We start from the raw sequence: 27,879 nt of genomic DNA on the forward strand, positions 1-27,879 counted from the left end.
CTCCCGGATGCTGAGTGCGCATGTAGAGAAAATCGAGTTCTCGCAAGTGATTTTCTCTCTCTCACTGATTTTATAGCAAAGCTCCAGGACGTTTATCTCAATCTGACCAGCATCCTGGCGACCAGTAGCGGAGTAACTTTGACGCGTTACGGTTGGTCGCGATTTGGAATCGGAATATCGGCATACAGGACCCCAGAAAGTTTCCCCGGTCGAAGTGTGTTTACATTGTTTGCAAACTAAAGTGAGTTCACAGCCGACCTACCCAATCATCATGATTCTGCTGAAGTGCCCAAATCGTTTTTCGGTCTCAAATTTAATTGGCCGAGTGCTAGCAAAATTTGGAAAATAACTTGGCAACCACAGTGCTTAAATATAATCTTGACTACACGAAGTTTACACATTTCTGAGTTGGGTTTTTCTCCATAATAAAAACAAACTGCCATTGGGTATTTATAATCTTCGATAGAGTATAAAATATTTATGGAAAACACAATCTCAATTGCTGAAAAGTTTAAGAGCCTTTTCAGTTCATTAGTTATTCCATTTAAATGTCAAAATGTTTTCCCAATCAGTTGAAAGGCTTTGAAAACTCGAATAATATATGCGAATGAAAGCGTTTATTGTTATTAATTTATAAATATGTATGGAACTTTTAAATGTTCTTTTAAAGTCAGATAAAAGAGTACAGTTGGTTGTTTTATAAAATTCTACAAAAGGTTTCATTTAAAAATGCATTTAAAATATTCTCAAATTTAATAAAAACAAAAAGACCCAAGAGATAGACAAAAAACACAGAGTTCATAATAATTCTTTCAGTGAAAACCTTTCTTCTGGCTTAGAAAACCTTTGGGGAATTATCAACTAAATGCACAAGCAGGCACACAAAAATAACCAAAGCTTGGGCAGTTATCCCCCCAAAGATAACATTCCATAGAAGTCACCCACAAAATCCTTTACAGTACAAACAGAGTAAAATTCATGAAAAACAAACACAAAGCGACAAAGTGAAATTAACAAAAAAAATAAACACAAAAACGGAAAAAGTGCAAACAGAGGGCCACGCGAGCCAAGGCCGAAGTAAAAACGGTAAACCCAAACAAATAATTTGAAATTAAAACTAACACGAAAAGCAGAGCCAACGGATCGTATCGAATCGGCGGACAAGGGAGTTTCGGGCGGAGTTAGTACGTGATTTTGCTTTCAGGAACTACATTGAATAATATTTACCGGCAGATGTGCAAGGTCCTCGCCTCATGCGCTTGGTATCCCAGGAATTTCTCCCCCTTCTTTCTGGCTTTCAGCACTTGAACTTTACTTAGCTTCTTGTGGCTCCCCCTTCTCGTTCGGTTTTCCCGGCTTTTTCTAGTCCTCTTTTTTCCAGCTTAGCTTAGCGCTTCAAGTGGCGCACAAGAGCTTCGATTTTCCAACTGAAGGTATGGCACTGGATGGTGTGCTATGGAGTGGTATGCGTGTGTGCGGTTGGCTGATGTTGTCACCCACGAGGAGAGGCCTTAAGCGCTTCACTTTACATAGCAAAAACTAGAAGATTGAAGAGATTAGGCCCACACACCCCCAACGACCCAAAAGCCTTCTGGCCAGCCTCTTTCCTTACACAGGAAAATAATAAAAAATCTAAGAGCTGGAATTCATTTAGAATTTGTAAGCTAAAAGAATTTTTTTTAAATATGCAAAAGGTACTATATAATTATTTTACATATGAGGAATTTTTTATTTTGATTAGCTATGTTTAAAAAAATTTAAAAATGTCTTTTTCAACTGAAAATATTCCTGCCTAAAAATATTTTTTTTTAGGTGGATCCCTTTTATTATTTGAAGAACAAGTAGAATTTAAGAAAACTTGTTCGGTAAATTACCAGTATTTAAAAAATATTAAATTTTTATTTTAAATACAAACAGAATATAATTTTTTCAGTGTCCTTTTCGCACTCGCACCTTCTTTTCTCTGTGATTTGTATGCGTTCGCCGCCTTCAACGTGGCCCCAGCTAATGTTGGCTTTAGCTTTGCCCTCGAGGAAAGGGGGTGCGTTGGGTGGAGTGGGTGGCAGAAGGCTACGGGTGCGAAAGTTAACTCCGCCATAACCCCCATCCGCCTCGCACTAAAAACCTCGCCATGTCGCCCTCTCCTTCGCTTTGAGCAAGACGCCGTGTTTGTGGCATAAAAATAAAGATAAATGCGAGTTCTTTACAACGCAGTGCCGAACACTTTGAGTTGGGCGCCACGAAACCCCCGAAATCCCCGTCTGGCTGCGCCCCTTCATACATCCTGAAACAAAGCACTGTGGCCAGTGCGTGGAAAAGTTATCTTAAGTTTGGAAAACTGGAAAATAAGTTCATTTTAAATGCTAAGTTTTTGTGGGGAAATAAAAGCTTTGGTGAAGATGTGGAAAAATTAGGTTCTGTTAAACAGTTTTATATTATTTTATGGACAACAAAACTTTACAAAAATTTAATTTTTGAATAAAAGTATTAAACACTCTGAATTAATTTTCAAAGCTCCTTAAAAGTAGTCAAAATATAATTTAAAATTTATAAAATCCGCAAAGATATTTTTCAAATCAATATTGATAGCTCTTTACTTTTCTCATAAATAATATTTATAGCATTCATTAAACCCGACAAATGCGTACATAAAATAAAAATTTAAAACTTTTTCCACACATTTTCGTTCCTAAATGTTGTCTTTCAAAAGCGGCTCAACAACTTCCACTTAAATCGTCGGCAAATGAGGCAGCACTTCAATTAGGCAATCTGGTTTTCCATCATCCTGGCCACCACTGTGCAAGGACACACCTTGTTTTAAGGTCCTGGTTTTCGGGGGGAGGTGATAAGGGGAGGCTTTTTTGGGTTGCTCTCTGTGGTTGCTATCAAAAAAGCGTCACCGGCAGGCCAAAAACGTGTGGATGGAGTTGGTCTAGGAGAACAGGGGAGTGGAGTGGTTTTTGCGGTTGCGAGTTTTAGATTTCTTCTTCTTTTAGCCTTTTTCTCGGGGCTGTGTATATGTGTGTGTGTTACCCCAAAAATGCGACCAAAGGAAGGCTACAAAAAAAGCACACACATTTCTAAATATACAGGGGGGCGAGAAAATGAAGGAGGAAAGTTGCTTTGCATAGAGCGAAAAATGTTTTTCGCTATGTTTATCTGCAGCGGCCCATCTCCACATCGTCTTTTCCCCGCTCTGTTGATATTAGCGCTTGTTTATGGTCCCAGTGTATATGTATTTTTATACCCAGTACTTGGGGGGTTCGGGATAGAGAGGGTATAAAAAAATTATAAGTAAGAAGAAAGATTGCCTATAAGTATTTTTTGTTTATAGAGATTTTTAATTATTAATTCAATGTTTATTGCATTTGAATCGAATTTTTACATTTTATTTACTTTACCCAAAAAAGTATGCTACATTTTTGTATTCAACCTACGGGTATAAAAAGTTCGTGGCAATCTAAAGATTTTTTTTCGTGTGTGTTTGTGCCACGCTTGGTCGCATTTTAAATTAAGCTTCATTTTTATTTCTATTTACATTTTGCTCTTTCACATCGCTTTTTATTTTTTGCTCCTCTTCTTCGGCTGCTGCAACTGTTTGCCAAAGAAGAAGCAGCAACAGCAGCGGAAAAGTTTTTCCAGACATAGAAGGCCATGCCCCCACCCGCATTTTTTATTTGTTTTTCATTTTCACTTTTATTATTCCAGCATTTCTACAATATTTTTGTTGATGCCCCGCTGTTGTTGTTGTTGTTCTTATTTATTTTTGGGCTGCGCCAAGTGAAATGTTTGATTTATTTTTTATTTGCCATTGAACGTGTTTATTTATGTGTGTTGCGCCCTACGTTTTTTGCTACTTTGCTCTTTTACAGGCTTACTTCACTCCATTTTCGCATTTATTTCCTTGCTGCTCTTCGCCGTTTATTTGCCATTTTTGTTTGCCTCTTATTGTAAGCTTCAGTAAATTGGGAAATTTTTTAAGTGTTTTTATTTTTACTTTTTCCGTAAGCCGGCATAAGATTTGTTTCATTCTGGGAATTAGCTTTGTGAGCATGATTTATGACAGGAAACGTTTGGGGGAGCTTGAGCGTTGATCTCATTCCGGATTACAGAAATGAGTTTTTTCTATTTGAATATACAATTTTCGCAGAGCGGAATGCCGGGGATTTGAAAAAGCTTTGTCAAAAAGAATTTTCAATTTTATTATTCACTTTTTTGTCAAAACTGCCAGGCCTTAAATTTAATCGCTTAATTATTCTCTCAATATTTATGCAAAACGTGGGAATTTAAATATTAGTAAATCCGTTAGCTGTTAACCGAAAGTAAAATACATATTTATATGGAAATTACTTAGTTGTTTAATCACACGAATTTGTGTGGGAAAATTTTTCAAAAGCTTACCATAAGCTGGGCTAATTGGGTATTAACACAGAGAGTGTTTACCCTTTAAAAGACAAAATAGGCTCATATTACTCAGATTAGCTTTGACAAAATATATTTTAAATATTTTGATCTTAAAGCAACTTAATTAAATGAAACGAAAGGCTAAGCTCCTCTTAAAATTGAAGCATTCGCCCTCGGGGAAGCACAGTTGAATAAAAAGTGCAGACTGGTCAGCACAAAAAAGGGGGCAATTGCGGAGCATAAATTCATTTCTCAAAGGAAATATGAAAATTCCCGCAGTTTTCCCTTCTTACGACTTTTTCTTCTCCAGCCTTTTTGTGAATGAGTGTGTGTTGAGCTCAACCGCAAAAAAGTGATGAAAAATCTGGCAATGCGGAGGCTGGAGATGCGAAAAGTTGGGCTCAGTTATCGGGCCTTGCCACAGAGTTGACTTTAAGGGGACTTTAAAGGATGCGAGGGGAACCGGAACTAAGCGGATTTTGATTTGTTTTTGCTCGCCGCTTGCAGCCAAACAAAGAAATGTGCTTAAGTTGTTTGTGCCGGAAAAGTCCCTGATGCTCTTAACTTTTCCCCCCAACCACACACAAAATGTTTGCCCTCTTAAACACAGAATTAACATCCATTTGAGTTCGGTATATAAGTTTGACCCACCTGACAGTCGACCGCAGAACATAAATATACTTTTCAATATGGCCCCAGCCGCAGCATCAAATTGGATGAGTTTTAATTAATTTCGTCATTACAATAATTAATTGAATGCCTGCTGGGAGGCGCTCAAGGACATCCCGAAATGCGGGAGCAGGATGCGCGCAGCTGCAACAAATTGCAATATATTTTACAGCTACTTAGTCGGCATTACACATGCACCGCAGGAGGCAACTTTTCGACGGCACTGTGTGCGACTAGGTTTGATTTATTGCCAGCCATCGGCGCTCGTAAATAAGCAAAACCGAACCGGGGAACGGAATTAAATTCAGTCCTTGGGAGTGCAGCAAACTAATGATTTTTCATGGCATCCAGCATATATGATATTTTTCTTTATATTGACAATGCTTTTCGAACAATTTTTTATTTAAATATGAATTGCTTTTTCTTTTGTGGAGTATTAATTCGGATTTATTTGTCGGAAAAATTCAACAATATTTCCTCATACTATTTCAAAATAAAATAATAAAGCTGGTCAAATATTATTGCAGATTGCATTTTAAAATGCAATATTATCTTTTGTTCTATCACTTATATTTCTTCTATTTTAAATTCTAATAATAATTAATAAATTTACATTCCATGTATTGTACTGTTTCTAAATTTTTTTAAATTTAAAGCCATTTAAAGCGTTTAGAAATACCAGGGAACGAAAATAACTGTTATTATAAATTTTTCATACAAAAAAATCACGCACTTAGAAGGGTCCTAAAAATTTTTTAAATACACCACAATTTTTATTAGCCATTGTAGTTTACAAATCCGTAATGATTTTTATTTTTTGATTTTTATAATAAAACTCAAAAAATAACTGTTATTTTTTGATTTTTATGAATAACAGTTATTCCCTTGACATTTTTGAAAAAATGAAATAATTAAAAAAAAACATAATACCCGTGCTTTTTATAACTTACTAAAAATTTGTTAAAAAAGGCAACCGCGCATATTTTATACCTATATTTTTTTAAAATTTTGTTTACCCACAAAATCGCCATAAATCAAGTTTGAGTTTTATTTTGATCACGACGAATAACTGTTATTTGTCAACTTTTATTATAAAACTCAAAAAATAACAGTTATTCTTTGAGTTTTACTTTACAAATCAGAAAATAACTGTTAAAGTGTGATTTTTAAAATAAAACTTATAACAGTTACGTTCCCTGAGAAATACTTTAGATAAATACTTTTACCGTCCTTTTTCCAAAGATTTAAATCAATGCAAAATTGCTTTCAATTTATCCAAATTAAATGGATTTTCGCCACTCAACTGAGCCAACCAATCAGCATTTGCCCGGGCCAATTTAGTTTAAGCAGCAGTTAGACTTCAGTTGCCTTACGGCCAAAGCCACATTCAAACGGAATATCTAAGATGGCTCATCTCGTTTGGACTGGTCATATGAGACCATTTCGCAGAGCGAGCACAAACCGGTTTAATCTGGCAAAATGTGCCTATAAATAGCTCAAGAAACCTCCTCCCGCATCTCGCATCCTTCTTCAGGATTATGGCTTTTCCTGATAAATCTGTCGCACATAAAGTACCACAACGAACGACTGTTGAACTAGATTCAACATTCATGCCCATCCACACATGAGGCTGCAGAGGGAGAAAAAATGCGAACAAAAATATAACTAATAAAAATATATATCTTAAAATATTTATAATTAAAGTACAAATCATAAACTAATTTCGTATTTTTCCGAAAATTTTATAATTTTGGTATAGATATTTAAAAAAAATTGTAGTTCTTTCAACATAATATCGAATATATTTTAAAAATTTTATTTTAATATATAATATATTTTTCCTTATAGCATCTAAAATATTTGAAGTGCTTCTTTGCTACCCTTTAGCCAAAATTTTTTCTCGCAGTGCACTCGAGTAATTCATGGGGCGACTCTGCGTCTTCAGTTGCGTTGACAAACTGCAGAGATAAGCGTGCGAAGAGGAGGACCAAGACCAAGTACAGAGCCAGTCATGAATGTATGTCCAGCTCGAGTTCCACTCAACTTGGCTCAAGGGGTGTCTCGTCCAGTCCACTGGGCGCAATCAACTGTGAGTTGTCAGCTGCCAGAGACGGGCAACAGTGGGTTAAGCGCGGCGAGCCGCAAATCAATCGAGCTCCCTCCCTTTAAATTCCCAACTGACTTCGGGCTTCAGTGCCCCTTGAAATGCTTTGTCAATTATATAATTCCAATCTTCCTTTTATCGGGGCCATCAAATTCATTTGCATGTATTAGTTATTTTACTTTGTCGCTTATTCAATTTGCCCAATGAATTATGAATGTGCCCACCCGTATAATGGAAGTCATTCGAAGGGCTGACAAAAACATTCGTCCTTCTGCATTTAGCAAATATTTCCAAAGTGTTGAGTGCACAAATTGGTTGCATACTTTCATAGGGCGAGAAGTCCTTTTCGAGGACCAGAAATTCGCTGAACAAGTGTATTTGCCAGTTTATTGTTGGCAAATTCGGAATATGTGTGCGGAATTTGTGTAAATAGCGTGTGTAAGGGTGTATGGATTTTTAATTAATATGTTGCCGGCCATTATAAATTCTATTTGTGCCGTCGGATTTTCGAAATAAGCAAACAAATGTTGTAAAGCGAAACCCGCTGGTAAAATAAATACGATTAAATGCAAATATATATGTATGCCAGAAAAGCCAAACAACGGAAAGTCAGTGGACTGTGGATTTATAAATAAAATATAACCCTTTTTTTTGCAAATTGATGGTTGTGGCCGCAAAAAAAAAACCAAAAATACGTTGTACTAATAAAATGTATTTTTCTATTTACAGATTTGCAGTCGCTATGAGCGGATATTTATAAAAATAGGAACAGCCAGTTAGAATCAAAATAAAAATTTACGAAACGAACGAAAAATTCCCAGAGGGAAATTCAAAGCCAGAAAAATGTGGAAAATCTGCATTTTTACATTGGTAATTGCGGTGGTGGCAGCAACAACAACAACTAGTGAAACCATAACAAATGACTTGACGGCCAAAAGCAACCGAACGCAGTTGAAAATTTCCACCGACGATGAGTCGAGGGAAATTTCCGCTGTGGGCGGGTCAACCTCAACGGCCACGCCCACCACGACGGCCACAACCAGCACAACAACAACGCGGGCAACAACAGTTTCCGAGGAAAATGTGGAAACAACAACAACAGTCAGGCTAATGACAACCACCCAAAAGATGGCCGAAACCGATTTGGTTGAAATAGGCAGCCGAATCAAGGATGCACTGCATCGCATTAAACTGAGCGAAAAGCCAGTGGACGAGGAACGGACAACCACCACTGAACAACCAGAAGCCGTGGATCAGGATGACCAGCAGGAGGATGAGCAGGAGGATTCAGAGGATGTAACGCCCACAATTTCGCCGCTGCAAATTCAAATGCAGGCTGCTGCCTCATATCAAGTAGCCGAAACGTTGGCCGACTTGAATGAGGAGGAGCGCGCCAGATACGATGCCATGTTGGCCCAACAGCCCACGGCCAGCAAACTGAACATAGTGGATCTTTATCCATTGAAAATCGAGGATTTACAGCCCATCATCCAGAACGACAACGATGAGCTGATTAAGCAAAGGACAGTTTTTACACAGCCCGAAAATGCCGAGGAATACAAGCAGAATCTGATGCCCAACGAAGTGGAAATGATGGTCGAGAGGCAGGAGGCAAAGGAAAAGGTTAAGATAAATCAGGAAAAATTGGGAAGCTTCTCCACAACAACTAGCAAACCGAATCAGATAACCACAGCTGATTATACGGGCAAACTGCTGGCCGATCAAGATGATCTCATCACGGAGATAGAGAGCAAATTTCAGCTGCATGAGACCACTACAGTGAAGCCTAGGACTACTACCATCCAACATCCTGGCAACACTTTCATCGATCGGCGGGTCAAAAAGAGCTTCGAGTTTCCCATGCAACATCGGGCCAGCGATGTGATGGCCATGCCGCACATTGACTTTGCCAACACCAAGTTCCAGACGGATGCCGATGCCCCCCAGTCCCACCCACCAGCCTCACATCCCGAATTCTCCACCACAAAGTTCTACAACAGCAAGGAGCTGTACAACGAAATGCTGCTGCACAATAAGCGCAAGTTAATGAAGGCAACCAAAGCTGAAGGCAGTCCGATAAAGTCAGCGGAGGACACAACTCGGGCCACAGCAAACTTGAACGTGACGCCAGAAGGGAAAACTTTCAGTACAACAACAGCGACTGAAGCCTCCACCACCACAACAACAACAGCTAGAGCCACAACAACTGCTGAGTCAACAACCACAAAAACATCAGCAGCAACAACAACTGGAACCACTGACAACCCAACAACAACAACAACCGCTGGAAAATATCAGAAGGAGCTTAAGCGTGCCAAATTATTGCTCAAGGCCCTGACACCGCCAAAGTCGAGTGACAAGCGGACGGAAGTTGCCGGGGAATCCCCATCATCGACAGTTACAGGGACACCGGCCAGCAGCAGCACCACCACAACGATGGCCACTCTGCTGATGGCCACCGCCAGGACTCGTCCTTCGAGCCCAGCTAATCCCACTAAGACCGCCGCAAAGCCAATCGCCAGGCCGCGCATCCTGAGTCGCCTGCAGGAGAAAATCAATTCGCTCGAATGCGAGATCCCCAATGTGCCGCAGGATTCGCATCTGTGGCGCGGCAACGAGACCCACGAACTGCTGCTTCCTATTGTGGTGAGTCCGAGTCCACTAAATAGGTTTTAAAAATCGCAACAAATTTTTACGTCTAGTTTTCTTATCCGCATCTTAAAGTTAGGGTTAGGGTTTAAGGCTTAATTTGTAGCCTTAATTTTTAAATTTTTCTTATTTTTACGAAATATAAGCATCACTATTTCTCTTTGTGTTGAGCGTTTAGGGCTTTATCAAAACAATTGAGGCCTTATTAAGTTCTTATCATTAGACAGACAAAAGGACACACAGGAAGAGAAAGAAAAGACAGCTTAGCAGCTGAATGGAATGGGAACACACGGCGTATGCGTGTTATTCGAGTAAGCGGGTTAAGCAATTAGCTGGTGGTTAAGGGAAAGGGAAAAGTAAAAGGGAAAGCGGTAGGAAGAATAAGGGGAGGCGGGGGATGGTAGAAGCGGGCGACTGACTAACGGACTCCATTTACATAATACGCCTGCTGACGGCTAATTAGTATGGAGGAAGCTTAGTTTTCGGGTCCTGCGAACCTACGGATTAGCCAAACGGAAACGAGAATCCCTAATGAAGCCGCTGAAGTTGTTCGAAAAGATTGATTAGGGATTGAATTCGCAGAGCAACCCGAAACATTCCTTAACTTTGCCAACGACAACCGACATTCGATATCCAATTTCCCTTCCAACAACCGAAACTTGTTAAAACTGTTTGCTCGGCTAATTGAAAACCTTTTAGAGCTGAGACAATTCGGCAGCCGAAGGAAATCAATGGCGGCCGGAGCCACATAAATAAATAACAAGCACATTTGGAGTTAACATAGATGGAACAGGAACAGTTGAGTGGACAAGAAAAGGACATCGGCATACTAACAAAAAAGGATTCTCCGAATCGAACCCTGCAAATTTAATCCCCCGATAAGTTGGCCAACAAAGGGAAATTATTGATCGCCATTTTATTTGGCCATTTCCTTGGCAGCATGTGTATGTGATGGAAATGGGGGAGATGACCCTAAACAAGTTGACCGGAAACATGAAGGTTTTCCCTAGTCCTTATGCAAAAAAGGACAAAATCTGGGGGTGTGCTTACAGTGCGGTTCAGGTGTGTATATTTTACTTATGGCAGGTGTAAATTTAAGCCTTACAAAAAATAGCTTTACAGGAAAAAAAAGATTATTAAATTAAATTTATGAAAAAATGTTTTCAAGCTGATAATAAATGTATAAATGATTTGTGGTCATTAAAATGCCTGTTGATTGACACAAAAAAGTTTAGTAGGAAAATTAAAATAATAAAAACTTAAAGCCGATTATAAATTTACTAATATTTGTGGTAATTAATTAATTCATGACCTCCAATAACTTATTAAAGAAAATATTTTTTAAACAATTTTTTAAAAAGATTAAAGGGTCTCACTAAATTACGAAACGCACTGTCTGCATGGCCGAGAAAAGGGTTATCCATTTCTTTATTAAATCGCATTTGTTGTTAAATCACGAATAAACTAGACAAGGGACTCGAACCGGAGCTCATCTGGCGAATTCCGTCTGGGTCTGGGTTTCAGTTCGGAGTCAGTTTTCACATCCCATATCCCCTTTCATGTCCTGTTTATATTGACGTAAATCAAGCCATTTGCCTGGCCAAATCACAGCTGCTGCCCCTTTGGCAAATATTTAAATTTAAATTCATTTCGTAGAAAATGTTCACCCTTTTCATCGGCTTCTCGGAGTTATGTGTGGGTTCTTTCTGTGTGTTTTTGGCGAACTAAAAACCTTTGACTACACTAGTTTACAGCCGAAATGCTCCCCAGCAATTAATGGCAAATTCTGTTAGTGTTGGACCCCTAGATCACAAAAATAGCACTAATTTTTTTTTCGATGGCACAGTTTTTTTTTAAAGATTTTTTAAAGTTTGAAATGATAAATTTCTGACTTTTTTCGAATTTCTTCTTATATCTCGGCAGATATCCACTTGGTTGAGCCAGTTTTAGTTTTATTTTAAAGTCAATAGATCAGAGCTTAACTTTGCCATACAGATCAATATGATTGGATGAGTAATGGCAGCGCAGAAGCTTGACAAAGATGAAAAATGTGTTTTTTGGTCGTCTGTAAGTCGGCTGTATATATCGTAAAAACTCGAAATAAATCCGTTGAAAAATCATAATGGGTACAAACTTAAAGTGTACATCCTACCGAATAGAACAAGCTGGATATGGCCCAAATCCATGGAAAACTGGATTTGTGGTGGATTTTTAAAGTTCGGATTTTTCCACTTTTTTCGGTTGACAGAGTCCAAATTTAAGATTTATCATAGGCGGCGACATGTAAACAAAAATAATTGGTGTTGGCAGCCGGGTCACTAAATAGCTAAATCAGATATTTAAAAGCTATAAAATTATTAAAGTGAATTTAATTTTTTAATTAAGGTTACTTTTTTCATAAGATTGAACTATCCAAATGGATAGTACTTAGTTAAAAATACTCACAGTCATAACGCAAGCAATTTTATATTTTTAAAGGAATTTTCAGAAATTAAATTTATTTTATAATTTTCTAGCTTTTAAATTTAGCTATTTTTTGACCCGGCTGCCGTCACCACTCATTTTTGTTTACATGTCGCCGCCTATGATAAATCTTAAATTTGGACTCTGTCAACCGAAAAAAGTGGAAAAATCCGAACTTTAAAAATCCACCATAAATCCAGTTTTCCATGGATTTGGGCCATATCCAGCTTGTTCTATTCGGTAGGATGTACACTTTAAGTTTATACCCATTATGATTTTTCAACGGATTTATTTCGAGTTTTTACGATATATACAGCCGACTTACAGACGACCAAAAAACACATTTTTCATCTTTGTCAAGCTTCTGCGCTGCCATTACTCATCCAATCATATTGATCTGTACGGCAAAGTTAAGCTCTGATCTATTGACTTTAAAATAAAACTAAAACTAGCTCAACCAAGTGGATATCTGCCGAGATATAAGAAAAAATTCGAAAAAAGTCAGAAATTTAACATTTCAAACTTTAAAAAATCTTTAAAAAAAAACTGTGCCATCGAAAAAAAAATAATTGCTATTTTTGTGATCTAGGGGTCCAACACTAGCAGAATTTGCCATCAATTGCTGGGGAGCACACCAAGAATATTATTTTGTAAACTAGTGCTAACTGACTGTGGACCGAATGTTTAATTAACATTGGGCCAGGCTGTCTATTCAAACTGCTTTCTGTGTGTTTCCAAGCGAAATACCATTAAATTTGATGGCCATTTGAAGGCTGTTTGGCTGAGGTTCCATTTCCTTTGTTGGTGAGAAAAATTCGGGCAACGAAATTGATTTCCTGTTTACTTTTTGGTCAGCAAATGCCAAATGGCCAATGGCAGCTCGGCCATGAATTTAATTAAGAAGCACTGCAGCATTATGCAAACTCTGGGCCACCTGAAAGGAAAATAGGTATACATTAAGCATTGGCATAATGTGTACCTTGCATAAATTAATGCCCACTTCCTTGGGCCACCTCGAGGTCCTTTTTTCCAAGGACCAGGTACGGAGAAAAGAAAACAATTAAAGAAAGCAAGTTTTGCATAAAAGGTTGAAGCATTTCTTCAATGTTCTGTGTTTTAATTTTCTTTTTCAGTTTTTTTTCCTCTGTGGAGGTCAGTGAAAACATTTTTCAACTGAATTTGTTTACTCTGCCGTTTGTTGTTTTGGGACTCGTTCTGATGGAATTTTTCGTTTTTTTTCCTCCTTTTTCTCTGTTTTGGCTTTTATTTAGATACTTTTTGAGTTATTTAAGCCTAGATGAAAGTTTTCTAGTTTTTTTGTCGGGCTTATGCTAATGATTCAGTGCCTAATGTCCTGCAGGCACTTAAAATGATTAAAAATATTTAAGTGGATAGTTTCAGATTTTAAAACCAAATTAAATTATTTAAAATGATTTAAACGTTTATTTGTTCGTATAATAAAATATTCGAAATAGATTCAATTGGCAAAACATTTTGCGTTTTAAATTATGTCATGCGTAAACATATATATTTTATCAAACCCCCCACTGTTTTATATTCCCTAATATTTGTGGTTTTAATTTCAACAAATTGTATGTTTCCCAAGAAACTCGGGCAAACAAAAACAGGAACTTTTAAATATATACAAGGAATAAAAATGGAAATTTATGCCATTACCTATTGCGGTGTTCATAAAAAAGCAAGCCGACCACAAAACACGCATGAAATTTTCCATGTGACCCAAAAACTTGGCCATTTCCCAGTGGGCCAACACATTCCCCTTTTAGATGTAAATATGCAGCTTTTCTTTTTTTGCGAGCTGACCAACGTACAATGTGGATTTTTATGTGCGTAGAGACAGGCCATTAAAATGCCATAAATTTGAAGCTCCTACAAATCCCCCGAACAGTACAAAAGCGGCACAAAAAAGCGACAGGCAAACTAAACCGCTTCAAATTGCGCAAAAATATGCTAAAATTGTTGGACATAGAAGCGGATCGCATAAAAAAGGGCAGGGATAACCACAAATTCGAGTCTGGGTTGTGGATTATTTTTTCCTTTTTATTTGTATACCGATGGCTCATGTCTGTGGCTTAACCCAAATTAATAAAAATTTGGCAACATCAAGTGGATCCTAGGCATATGTTAGGAACTTTGCTAATATCCACCCCAAATGAACCTTTTCGGCTGGAAGTTTATTATGTTCGGGCTACTACTTATGTAAATTTGTTGTCTGCGGCAAAAACTAAACTGGCTTAAAAGGGGACAGCATCCGCCAGCCCTTAGACAATGTTATAAAAGTGAAATTAGAAAACTTGCTAAATAATTCAGTTCTGAGCTTTTCGGTTCGGCCATCAAACCACAAAACCTTTTAGGCCTCTCTCACGACGAGTTGAGTAACAACAATTTCCATCTTCAATTTGTTTACCTCCAGACCACGGAACACTGTAAGCCGGATGAGAACTGCATACCGAATGTCCTCACATGGCGAGGCGAGGCGGAAATCCAGTCCGGCGACATTTTAATTGTGGAAATCAACGATGCCATGTTGAATCCATCGCACGAGCCGAATAACACGAGCAGGTAAGTGCCAGAAAAATGCCTTTAATTGGTTCGATTCAATTGTATGTGAAATGAACTGACAGTTTACACGTTATAGTATTGAAACTATAACAAACTAGTGTTTATTAATACCTATAGAAATGTAAAACAAAATTTTGAACTTTGAACTTAGTTCTTTAACTGTCTATCAACTTTTGATACCTTTAGCTTTATTCCAAGACCATAAATATTATAACCATGCTATATGGTGGTGTTCAAAAACCTACAACAGTATCAATTTACGGTAGATAAGGGATCCAATCACTATGGACGGCAGTCCATGTAGTGACGAAGCGCACCAGGAGAGTGTGCAAAGGCGACTACTATATATACACGAAGAAATGAAAATCTACTGCGATGGTCCGATCATAATGAATGATACACCTATCGAAAGGTATTGCAAAAACTAACAGGATTGCATACCAAGACTCTAAGAAAATCAATTGGCTTGGGAGAGAGAGCGGTGAAAGTGAAAAAGTGAAAATTTCGAAATTTGGAGCTGTTGGGGCCGGTGGGGATAATTGCCTCCTCGCAATATTTTACTTGTATTCCTTTTGAAAATACCCGTCGAATGAGGGGTCGTTTGTCAAAATCCGACGCTCCGTTCAAAAGTTATAGCCAAAATAGAATTTTCTTCGTCTTCCCAAAATGAAAATTTAATTCTGTTTGTCAGTTTGTCAGTTTGTCAGTTTGTCAGTTTGTCAGTTTGTCAGTTTGTCAGTTTGTCCAAAACATGTTTTTTAAGTTTTGAAAATTTTATATGACGTTCATCACATCGATATAAAAAACTTTTGTTCTACCACTTTTGGAAAAACTCGCTAGTTTAGCGGGAAAACAGCTATAAATAGCTAAAAATCGGAAAGCCGTAACTTCTATACTACTAAAGCTACAGACTTGTGCTGCATCTCGTTTGAAAGGTATTTTTAAATGCTATAAACGCCTTCTATATGCAATTTGTGTAAATGTAATAATTAAAAAAATATGAACAAAAGACAATTTTTTAAAACTTTTTTTTTAGCTTTTTTTTATTTTTCTCAAAAACGGCTCTAACGATTTTCTTTAAAACCTTAAACTGTATAGCCCTTGAGATTCCTTAAATTTTGGTATATAACACATTACTGTAAAAAGTCACGTTTAAAAGTTATTTTTATACGAAAATAGCCACTTTTGCCAGCTCGAACAATTAACGCTCCCTGAGTATTGAATTTTGTGGGAGGGTATCCGAACTGTATTTTAGGGTCATGGAATCAGTAAATTTGCACTTAAGAGTTCCATATAGGAATCTTTTGTTCTACGACTTTTGGAAAAAGCCGCTACTTTAGCGGGAAAAAGCTAAAAATAGCTAAATTTCGTTAGTTTGTAAGTTCTACACTACTAAAGGTACAGACATGTGCTATACCTCGTTTAAAAGGTATTTTGAAATACTTCAACGCCTTTTTAACTTAATTTGTTAAAATACAATAGTTTAAAAATTATGATTGACCAATTTAAATTTAAATGTATATATTAGCTCCTATGAGAGCAAATGTAAACAAACAAAAACTTCTGATATCAAATAAAAACACCTCTTAACGAGGTAAAAAACTAGTGACGACCGCACCTTCAACATACAAAAGTTCTGATATCAACATTTGTGACGAAAAATTATTACACTCGTCATTAAATAGACTTTCTAATATTTTCTCATTCGGCACGCTGCAATAGAAAATGCCTGTGAAGGGAAAAATGCTGGAATAGTTTGCTAGGGCGGGCCGAATGAGAAAATATTAGAAAGTCTATTTAATGACGAGTGTAATAATTTTTCGTCACAAATGTTGATATCAGAACTTTTGTATGTTGAAGGTGCGGTCGTCACTAGTTTTTTACCTCGTTAAGAGGTGTTTTTATTTGATTACATAATCCCCATTTTTTCTCCGTCATTACTTGTTGAAAACGTTGCTGGCGAAACGAAGTTAACCTGACTGCTGGCAGTGATGTATGTAGTTGATCAAAGCCAGTGACTTGGGGTCCCGGCAAAAACTGTCATTATGTGCCATCAGCAACATCATCAACAGTAGCAACAGCAACACCTACACTTCCAGCAGCAACTGCTGCCTCATCATTGAGCTCATCATGTAGAGACCCTTTCACCAGCACCAGACACCTGAGCTCCATAGAAAAAGCTGGGGGAATCCCCTAAACTGAGCATGGAAAAAATATAAAATCACTCCTTTATTTTTACACCTAGTTGGCAGGTGGCGGGCATTGGTTGAGCTATTTTTTCCCCCTTTTTTCTTGTTCCTATTTTTATTTTCAGTTAAGCGCTTTAATGCGCACTGAAACGTGTTTGTTCGGGGGCTTATTATATAATAACGTCCATTAAGGACCTTTATTGATTTTTCTTCAGCACGTCTGCTTGGGAAGGGATGATAAGGGGGAATAGTTACTGGTCCCAGACACGTTTCGCCATTATCATGCCCTTTTTACAGTTTATTAAATTGTTTTCTCTTACTCCACATTCGTTGGTCTAACTCTCGTTTCTCGTTTACCTCTCCTTTATTTCTGTTCACAAATTTTTATTTCAGTTTTGTTTATTTTATAATACCGGACAAAAATCCCCGACAAACTGCGCATTAATATGCGATGTCAGGCAGTTTTCAAAGGCACAGGAAATAAAATTAGTTACATTTATATTTTAAACATTAACAAACATTAACATATATTAAATTAAATAATAGATATTTATGCTAAAATCGTTTTTTTAATCTAAACAAATTTTTTTTTTACCTTACAATTTTTTGTTCGTTTTAAAATAAATCAAATTAATTCCCATTTGACTGTGAAATTTTTTCTGCGTGTTGTCCTAGATGTTGACCATTAGTCATTGGGTTGGACGTACACACACCACAGCTGGCTGACCCTTTTTGCCATGGCAATTATCACGTTTCTCTCGGTTTTCGCTATCATTTTTACCCCGGCTGCTGCACACATTTTTTGGTCTTTTTAATTTAGCTCGGTGGCTGGTTCTTATCTTATCGCTTGATAGATGCCGCCGCCACCCATCAGAAAGTTTGCTCGCCCCGAAAAAGAAGCGCAAGAAAAATTAAAATTCATTTGTCGAACTTTGGGGCAGACATCAAACGCGACCACGTTGGGAAATTTTCCGCTTTTCCTTCTATATATAAATACATCTTTTTTTCTTATTCAGCCCGCGGGCCTGGCAACTCGAAATGCCTGGCATAAGTTCCGATTTCGTAACTTTCCTTGGGGGCAAAATAAGACCGCAAACAATCGAGTTAGTTGGGGGAGTGAAAGTGATGCGAAGTATAGCGCACAATTGAGCGCAGGGCCCGCAGAGAAAAGTTCCCGCCAACTATGAAAATGAGATGTCAAAAAAGTTTTTATTATCGATTTAATATGTGTATGTGTGGGAGTCGGCGGGTCCCAGCCAAGTTAACAAATGCAATAGCAACAAATAATAATGCCACGGCGAGGCGAAGCCAAGGAAAAGCGAGCTGCGAGTGGGTAGCAAATAGATTGGCAAAGCTGGAGGTAGTGAAAACTTTCTGGGCTCGCAGTTTTCTAACAAGTTTTCCCTTTTTTTTTCTCCCACTGACTTGACTACGTGTTGTTGAAAAATTGCAAACTTGGATACTATATGAGGTGTCTCCCTCTGTTTGTGTCTATGTTTCTGCGTCTAGGGCAGTGCTGCCATTTTGTCCTTTTTCCGGACAGATCTGTCCTTTTTTTAACGGGTTTATCCGGAAAAAATTTCAAACATCCCCTATCCGGAAATCTGTCCTTTTTTCAAAAATAAGGTTTTGAGTGTTATTTTTGCCAGTCGAAAGTGTGTAAACCTGTTTTTATATGCTAAAACGCCTTTTTAACCATCAATCTTACAGTTCGGCACTTAAAAAATAATTATTTTTACAAATTATCAAAGAGACGTAAAGCAGTCGATGGATTTTCTTTATAGTACGATTTATTCTGTAGCAAAAAAAAGAGGAAAACACTTTAAAAATTTCTCAACTTTTACTCTCTGCTTTTTTGTCAGAAAAAAATTTCAGATTTTAACGTCTCTTATTCGGGTTTGAGGCAGATATTGCATTTTTTTGTATTACCAATATAGTTACTTGAAATGCTCTTATTATTTTAATAATTTTAGATTATTACGTATACGCACAAAAATTTACCATGGTAAAATGTTCAAACAAAGAAGGATGTGAGTCGGGCGCAGCAGGTCATTACATAATTGAATTTAATATAAAATCCATTTAAATTAAGTAATTATATAACCCATTGGTAAAACAGAAAAATGGAGGCGCATTTACTTTTGTCCCTTTTTTTGTCCTTTTTTAAAATTTTTTGTCCTTTTTTTCCCTGTTTTTTTTTGGCTTATCTGTCCTGTTTTTCAAGCTGAGTGATGGCAGCACTGGTCTAGGGGAAGTCTTGCGATGAGGAGTACAAGGTTCAACAAGATGGCTTCTAGTGAACAAGAGTGTCTCCCTCTTTTTTTTTTTAAATCAACATAAAATAGTGGAACAATTTAAGAGCCTTTAAGAGTTTTAAATAAATGACTTTTTGACAGAGTATTTGTTATTAACGCAATCATAAAGTCGACAATTTAAATGGACCATTAATTTGGGAAAAACAGATAGATATTTTTTATAGGAAATATATTGCTAGCAAGATAATAAAGAATTGTTCAAATTAAAATTATCTTTTATATAAAGTTTTAAAAACTTTAAAAATCTATTTAATGCAGATTTTATGTAGTTTATAAAGTTTCTTTAAAATAAACCCTGCATTTTAACCTCGGGCTCGCCAATTTGCACTCCATTAATATCTACGCGTATACTAAAACCCCTAACAAGAAGTAACCGCAATAACCGCCTGGCAACAGGCCTTAGAAATCCTCAGAATAAACCTTTTTGCCCGGGTTTCTCTGCCCTGCTTCGACTAATTTCATTTCCGTTTTTGTGCTATTTAATTTCCGCTAGAGCAAGGTAACCGAGAGAGAGCAACTGCTTATAAATAAATTTCAATTAATTAAGCACATATACAGGGAGAAAATACAAGGAATAAGGACTGACATCGTCGGTCATATTTATAACTTAAACCAGCAAGCATGAGCCATTTAACTTGGCCCCCCACTCATTGCATATCTATGTATATTTTTGCCCCGTTTCATTCTCACCTGGATTCTGGATGCTGGATTCCGGGGGCCCAATAAACGTCAACGAACAACGAGCAGCGCGGTACATGCCACACAGGTGTATCAGGTAACTCGTTCCGGCCACGAACACTGCGATGTTACCGAGGGCGTCCTGTTGGATATCACGCCGCTGGTGGTCGACGGCAGGAAGCTGGTTACCCTGTACGATAAGGACCTCACCGAGGGAGTTAACCTGCTAATTGGTGAGTAGACGAAGTAGACCCGGTACTAAATTGGTGGCTGGAAATTCGGTTAGCTTCGCTCGATGAAGAGCGGTCTTAATTAGATCATTGTACTTGGCATTTATGAAGACGTTCGTGTTAAATTATATGGAAAATATATTTTAAGCTAGTGGGTAATAAAATGTGTTTAATCGTTTAGTTCAGAATTTGGATGTGAGTTGCATACTTTTTGAATACCAATATATTTTTTTTTAGTTTTTAGTTTATGTTAGTTTTAGTTAAATCAAAATAAATACTAAATAGTAATATTTACAAAAAATAAAGTAGGTTCTTTGAAATTTGTTTTAATTTGTTGAAACGTTTTTAGAAGAATAATGGAGGGTTTCTTTACAAAGATATTTGTAGGTTTCATGAAATGTATTTAAGGTAGATTTGTCGAGCTTTTATATTGTTTTGTTTTTATATTTTAAAAATCAGACACTGAATTTTCTAGCTATAGGGTATTCCAATTTTCATCTAGGCGGCATCAATTCCATCTCGTGTCAATGGAAGTCGCCTTGGGGGAGAAATTTTTCCCCTGTTTTGGGGTTCTCGTTCGGCCTATTAAATACATTTTTTGTTTCCAGCCTTTCCCTGGAGTAGCCTTCGTGTAGCCTTAATTAATATGAAACCCCTTTTTGTTTCTGGTTTCCTTTTCTCTGCCCTCCAGTGGTGTCCGAGCTGTGGGGAGCGCAGTGTGTGCGGCTGAAGGTGACCACCAAAACCGACAATTGCGGCGAGAACGCCGATTGTTCCGGCAAGGGAGTGTGCTACTCGAACTCGGGGATGGAGGAGTACGAGTGCCAGTGCTGCAGCGGATTCGCAGGACCCCATTGCGAGGAGATCGATGCCTGCAACCCGAGTCCTTGCACCAACAACGGCATCTGCGTGGACTTGTCGCAGGGTCACGAGGGCAACTCGTACCAGTGCCTGTGTCCATACGGTAGGTCATTAGCTTAGAGCCTCATTAGTGGTAATCCCATTAATATCCATCCCGTCCACTTTGTCCTCGCAGGATATGCGGGCAAGAACTGTCAATACGAGTCGGATCCCTGCAATCCCGCCGAGTGCATGAACGGCGGCAGCTGTGTGGGCAACTCGACGCACTTTCGGTGAGTCAAAGGCAAACAAAAGAAGAAAAGAAGGGCAGAAATGGCTGAAAAATGAGGGGCTTAGGTGCACTCTGAAAAATTGAAAGGAGCTTTACTATAGTCCCTATAAATAAAGATATTTAATAGACATAAAATCGTATAAATGGGGAAAGCTAGGTTTTTGAAATCACTTTTAAAATGAGTGCCTAAAAGTATGCAGTGAATAAACGATAGTCGTCTTTTTGTATGAATTCAAAAAACATTTGGAATAAAAATATATTGTTGCCCACTTTTAAACACCTTTTAAAAATAAATAAATTTTAAGAGAACTTAGGTAATATAATTAATCCGAAATATATTTCTAAAAACTTTTTATAAATAATTTAAAATATCTAGAGAATTCTGTATACTTTAAGAAATACTTTTAATTGGTTTAAAAGCCATTTAACTTTCTGAAACATATTTCAGAAAAATCTAGACGCTGCACAACTTGTATTTATTTTCCTAGAGTGAATTTCTTAAGTGTAGCAATCATATTTGGTCTGAGTGCAGGGTACATATATCCAGTTGGAGGAGCAGAGAGCACCAGCACCAGCAGCTTTCATTCAATTATCCCGGCCATTGTTTTGCGGTTCTGTCTAGCCGTCGCCGTCTGTGTTTGCTCATAAATGTTGACTTTTGTCGCATTTTCAAAAATTCCCCAGTTTCACCATTTCTCTCCAGTTTCTGTATTGTTTGTTATTCAGTTTTTGTTGCCTTTTGTGACTCCCAACCGTATTAAATGCCCCCTTTGCAGCTGCGACTGTGCGCCCGGGTTCACAGGACCTCTGTGCCAACACAGCCTGAACGAGTGCGAGTCCTCGCCGTGTGTTCACGGCATTTGTGTCGACCAGGAGGACGGGTTCCGCTGCTTCTGCCAGCCAGGTGAGTAAATGCGTCCAACAGTGCACCGAATTCCAGCCAAATAAACGCAAATTGCCATCATTCGTTTGTTGATTCGCTGGCGAAATAGCTCCCTTAATACCAATATTTTGTGAGTTATCATCGTGCAAATTTCACACAACGATTGTCTGCTCTATTATATATTGGATTTTGGGTTTTGCCGCAGAATTTGAAACTAGCTGTTTGATAGAGGTTTCAAACTATAAAACCTTCTATTAAATTAAAATTTAAAGAAACCATAGAGGTAATAATTTTTGTAAGGAGCCCTACCTTATCCACGTCCTTTAAGCAAATCAAATTTTGCTTTTGCAATTGAATTGAAATCAGCGCAAATCAAAAAATCTACATCGGAGTTCATAAATTATTTCATTGGCACAAACACAATTTGCATAAATCGCACTCAATCACAATGAAAGTAAATAAAGTAAATGTAGAAAAATAAAATCGCTGAGACAGAGACGAGGGCAATTCCGGGAAGTCTGCGTCTCAGTCTGTCGCTCAGCCAAAAGCATTTCCCATTTCCAATTGAAATTTCCATTTCATTTACTTTGCACATTTACATTACCCGCAACCTTTTGAACCCTTCCCCCCCGTTCTCAATTTTTTTCTTTTTTTCAAATTCCCGTCTCGCAGGTTTCGCTGGCGAGCTGTGCAACTTCGAGTATAATGAATGCGAATCGAATCCGTGTCAGAATGGCGGCGAGTGCATCGATCACATTGGCAGCTACGAGTGTCGCTGCACGAAGGGATACAGCGGCAACCGTTGCCAAATTAAGGTGAGTGAACAATGTCAAATAAATATAAAATGTAGTCTTACTTGAGTCAGAGCGCAGTCGGAAATACCCTGTAAAATAATGGGCTGCAACCATTCTATAGCTTTAAATTTGCATTTTAATTTTTGGATATGGATATACCACCATTAAATAAATGTTAATCTAAGAGAAATATGGGTATATTTGTAAACGTTTTGATCGAAACCTAATGTTTAAATCGATTTACCAAATTTTAAAACAATCTAAATTATCATCAGTTCTATGGATTTCTTTACCAACCCCATTGCAAAGTTACAATAAAATAAAGATATTAATATCAAAACATTTGGTAGTTTATCAAACGAATAAGTCCAACTATCTAAGTCCATTTTTCGAATTCCTTTTTTTTTATAAGTTATCTCAAAACGAAGCACTTAAAATGTTTAAGAAACAACCAAAGAAGCGTGAGAACATGACTTATAAATCCTCAGCGGAAAAGGAGCCCCAAGAGTGCCCATTAGTCGATTCCAGCTCCCCGGGATAATCAATATTTTGTATTGAAAACAAATCCCGCGACAATTCCCCGATGAGAAAGTGGAAGGACTCGGCAGGCAGTTGTCTGTGGGGCTTGAATGGATATTGATTTAATTTGCCCAGACTTTCGCACACACACATGGGCATAGGAAATGGGATTGGATGTGTGTGTGGGAGAACAGTGTATCCTTCAGATACGAATTCTGGGCAAATACATTTTTGAATACGTAATGAAGTTTCAGCTCCACTCCGTTCGGTTCTGTTCCGTTCTGTTTCTATTCGAACTCTGCTGCCACAATATGCTTTGATTTGTGCCCGCTTTTCTGCTGTGTGTTTTCTAGGTTGATTTCTGCGCCAACAAGCCTTGCCCCGAAGGACATCGCTGTATTGATCATGGAAATGATTTCAGCTGCGAATGCCCAGGAGGTCGCAACGGACCGGATTGTAATCAAATGCCACGAACGGTAAGTCATGATTTATGCAGTTTTGCTTTGCTTTCGTTGGGTTATTTGGTAAGGGAAGGTCCTGCAAAATCTCCAACATATTCCAGCCACAAATTGCTCGCAGTAGCATAATTGTAGCCAGTTTTTGTTGGCCAGCACAATTGCATACACACCATTGTTTGTGCATTTTTAAACTGATTTACGACTTCGCCTCGTCGACCTCTAATGAATAGTCTATGCTCCGCATATTGAAATTGATATTCTGTGTATAAGTTTTCCGCTTGTTTGGACTTGCAAATCAATTTCTATTCAAGCCAACTTCAAGTTCATAAATTGCGTTAGGGTGGGAACTAACTCAAAAAGAATTTAATAAACGCTCAATGGACTTGATAATTTCGTGGTGCTAAAATAAAACTTAACAAAATGTACATAAATTAAGCGTCAAGGCGCCATAATTAAAGCTTTGTGAAAATGATGGACACGCTGACTAACCGCGACTGCTCCAAGGACCCAAGGATTCCGGAGAACACTGTCATTATATATAGGGGGCGGGGGGCGTACAGGGGCGTGGCCGGGTCAGACCGCGGCTGAAAATTGCGGCTGCCAGTGGCTCATGGCTGGTGGCTCCTGTTGGGGAAGGCAGCAAAATTAATTACATTCTACATGCCAGGCACACACAGAAACAGAAAGTGGAAGAATGGCAGAGCGGCAGTCCCTCCATTCTAATTGTTAGTTGGGTGTGGTTAGATGATACTCCAGGCTCCGTAAGTTGCAAAGATGTAATACAAAAATTGTGGTTCTCCATTAGGGGATCATAAATGTGTGCTACTTAAACAATACTTTGGAATTGATAAGAGAAAAACGTTTTGCTGGAAAATATTGTGTTGTTTTTGGGGGTAGAAAAAAATTAAGGTAGCAATTGAAAGAGTTAACAACAGTTTGGGTTGTATAAAACAATTTTAAGAAATTAAATTTAACGTATAAAACTATTTAACGACATTTTTAATAAAATAAAGTATTATTCAGTGTTTATAAAGGAAAATAGTTATTGAAAAATAGAAAAATCGTTATTGTTTGTATAAAATTAATAATTTTTTTGTGACTTTTAAAAATTAATTAATTGTGGTGAAATGATGAAAATAATATGTTTTTTGAGATTAGAAATGGGAATAGTTAATCTAGAAAATAATTTAAGAGTTCCTCAAATATAATGGCTTTCTTTTGGTTACAAATTAATTCTTTTTCGGAGTGTTCTCGGGAATTCCCCATGCACTCTGGCACTCAATCCAGCACCAATGCATTGATAACTTTCAGTATTTCCAGCAATGCAACGTGAATCCCTGCACCCATGGCGGCACTTGTTGGTCCAGCGGCGATAGCTTCTACTGCGCCTGTCGACCCGGATACACGGGAACCATGTGCGAAGGTGAGTTTCCCCGCGGCGTTTTGGGCCTTTCCCGAAAAGTCATTAACTTGATTAGGGCCATCAGCGTGGCCAGGAGGAAATATGTTTCCCTCGGTGACTATCTAACTTTTTTCCTCATACCTGCCTCCTTCTTTTCCGGCCTTTTCGCAGATGAGTTTGTGGTGGAGACGGTCGTTAGTTCCAGCGAATTTATTGTGGACGATGCGAACGCTAGAAATTTTAATGACAAAACTTTCGGTTCATCGGTTGTGCTTAAGAGTCCCATTGAATTGCATAATGCATATTTTGCGGCCGGAGTCCTGGCAGCCGCCATTTTCATCGTTGCCGTTGTGGTAAGTTCCCCGATCCCCAAGCCCCCTTAAATCCCCCTCGAAAGTCCCTGACTACTCCCATGACCGAACGGGGGAAATTGTACTCTGCGGTTATGCAAAGTGCGCGAAATGCCATTGCATATTCATTTCGATGTCGGCAAAATGGTTCGAGCTGCAGCCGAGGCTTTAACCCAAAAGTTGCCCAATCTCCAGGACCTCCAGGCTTAAAGTAGATGCAAATTTATACAATTGGTGTCCGTTCACAATGTGTGCTCCTTCAAGTGGAGAGCCGAGTCCATGCCAATTTATTGGAAGCCGAGAGCAATTCGGTATGCCAAATTAATGCAAACTTATAAAGTCCTGTATTGGACAGGTTGATGTCGAAAGTTTAAGTTGGCTTATTTAGCGAACAAAGTTTGGCCATTTCTTTGGTATAATTATTTTATATTTTTTATAAAGATTTTCAAATGGCTGGTGAATAAATCATATGGGAAAGTTTACTGAAATTCAATTTTAAACTATCTTTAGCTGGACCGGAACCCAAAAGCTTTTTGGCTCCACTTCCATTACCATTACGAGCCAATCCATAACCATTTACCTAACCCCTCGCGACCATTTCTCTCCGTTGCAGGTCACCATTTGTCACTGCAAGGTCAATCAGACGTATCGGAAATTCTCGACACGTTCCACCTCGTTTATACCCATACTGGGCTTCAGTCGCCGCCCGAAAATGCAGGGCAAACTCAACAAACATTGGCTGAGTGGCAAAGGGGCCACCGCCGCGACCGCCACCGGCAGTGCCAATAATGTGGCGCCCCCGGGTGGACCGAGGGTCGGCGGAGGAGGCGGAGCGCAGCCGGGAACTCGGCATTTGCCAGGACAACCCCAAACGCAGACCACGCTGGGTGGCCAGCTGCAGGAGCGACCTTTTCAGCGGCACCTGGCCATGAATCTCGAGAACGACATGTACTACACGGTGGACTTTAGCGAGAACTCACAGCACTCGCCGTTGATACAGTGAGACTTGGACGGCAGCGGCAGCGGCGGTTGGTTAGTCAAATTCACCCCAAACAAAGAGGAGTGAGTGGATATTGGGTTGGGTTCGTGTGATTGTGTAATTATCTTTGATGCTACTCGTTGAATATTCCAAATATTGAACAGTATTCGATAATAATAAACTAAAGACGTGTGTGAAAATTAACTTTATGATTACGATTCCGGGCTAATGCAAACAAAACACAAATGTGTATGATTAATACATGTATCTCTTGGCATAAATAGGCTTAGCAAACTTGTTTATCAAGGTTTATTTTGGCTAAGCACACACCCAAGACCACACTGACACACAAAAAGGATAATGTTTGATTATAAAATACGATGTTGGTGGAGCAGGGAGATCATCTAGAATTATGTAAATGTTTAATATGCTAGCATTCAGTTCTGACTGCCTAAGTTTACTGTATGAATATTGCACATTTGTCCGAGGGAAACACAAATTTATGTTGGCCTTCTCATGTGGAATCGTTTTATGGCTGGCCTGAAGGAGCAGATAGGGCAGACTATCTCGGCTAATTGTGGCCATAAAATCTTCATGAATTTGCTATGCAAATGCCCGGTCTGAAATTCAAGTTTATAGGTGCGCATTTGCATATGGACATTTCAAGGAGATTAAATGATTTGCCTGCAGCCCATAGCGAAAAAGGTTTCTCTGTAATTTTAATTAGCTAGAGTTGGCCTTTGAAAGTTTAAAACTTTTCGCAACCAAAACATCAAAGAGAGTCCAGCAAATTATGTTTGCCAGTCCGAAAATATGACATTATAATGAGCAACAGAAAATACAATTTGATAGCATTTAATAAAGCACGCCTTTCACCGCATTTTCATTTCCAAATGTTTGCAATTAGTTAAATAATAATAAAGCGAAAACCGAATTCTATTGTGTGTTGCGAAATCAATTTTGTGTTGAATGTGTCGCAAATATTGGAATTATATCAACTAATTTCATGAATTTCTGTTTAGTTTAGTTTTAATTAATTTTGCCTCTCCAATAGATTGTTCTGCAAATGGAAGGGTGA

At 38.3% G+C, this 27,879-nt stretch overlaps 1 protein-coding gene across 3 annotated transcripts; it reads left to right on the forward strand.

Moving 5' to 3' along the window:
• The first annotated feature begins 132 nt into the window (after positions 1 to 132).
• Positions 133 to 27,755, forward strand: wry (delta and Notch-like EGF repeat containing weary). Of its 3 annotated transcripts, none has more exons than XM_070219683.1 (12): positions 133 to 241; positions 7,907 to 9,823; positions 14,724 to 14,872; positions 20,124 to 20,287; positions 20,976 to 21,248; positions 21,321 to 21,417; positions 22,193 to 22,320; positions 22,972 to 23,114; positions 23,966 to 24,088; positions 25,382 to 25,493; positions 25,644 to 25,825; positions 26,436 to 27,755. In XM_070219683.1, the coding sequence occupies exons 2-12, from the start codon at positions 8,021 to 8,023 to the stop codon at positions 26,823 to 26,825; spliced, it is 3,564 nt and encodes a 1,187-aa protein (XP_070075784.1). In that variant the 5' UTR covers positions 133 to 241; positions 7,907 to 8,020; the 3' UTR covers positions 26,826 to 27,755. The 3 variants fall into 3 exon arrangements, with proteins under 3 accessions (XP_070075784.1, XP_017009787.2, XP_070075785.1); XM_017154298.2 differs by having other exon boundaries at positions 25,391 to 25,493; XM_070219684.1 differs by lacking the exon at positions 23,966 to 24,088.
• Positions 27,756 to 27,879: the final 124 nt, after the last annotated feature.

The sequence above is a fragment of the Drosophila takahashii genome, chromosome 2L, assembly GCF_030179915.1.
Source record: "Drosophila takahashii strain IR98-3 E-12201 chromosome 2L, DtakHiC1v2, whole genome shotgun sequence".
Classification (NCBI taxonomy): Eukaryota; Metazoa; Arthropoda; class Insecta; order Diptera; family Drosophilidae; genus Drosophila; species Drosophila takahashii.

Bases quoted from the DNA above. Each gene is read 5' to 3' on its own strand.
- wry (XM_070219683.1), top strand. From the start codon at position 8,021: ATGTGGAAAATCTGCATTTTTACATTGGTAATTGCGGTGGTGGCAGCA. The intron at 20,288-20,975 runs GTGAGTAGACGA...TCTGCCCTCCAG, and splicing joins GGGAGTTAACCTGCTAATTG to TGGTGTCCGAGCTGTGGGGA. The intron at 23,115-23,965 runs GTGAGTGAACAA...TGTGTTTTCTAG, and splicing joins GCAACCGTTGCCAAATTAAG to GTTGATTTCTGCGCCAACAA.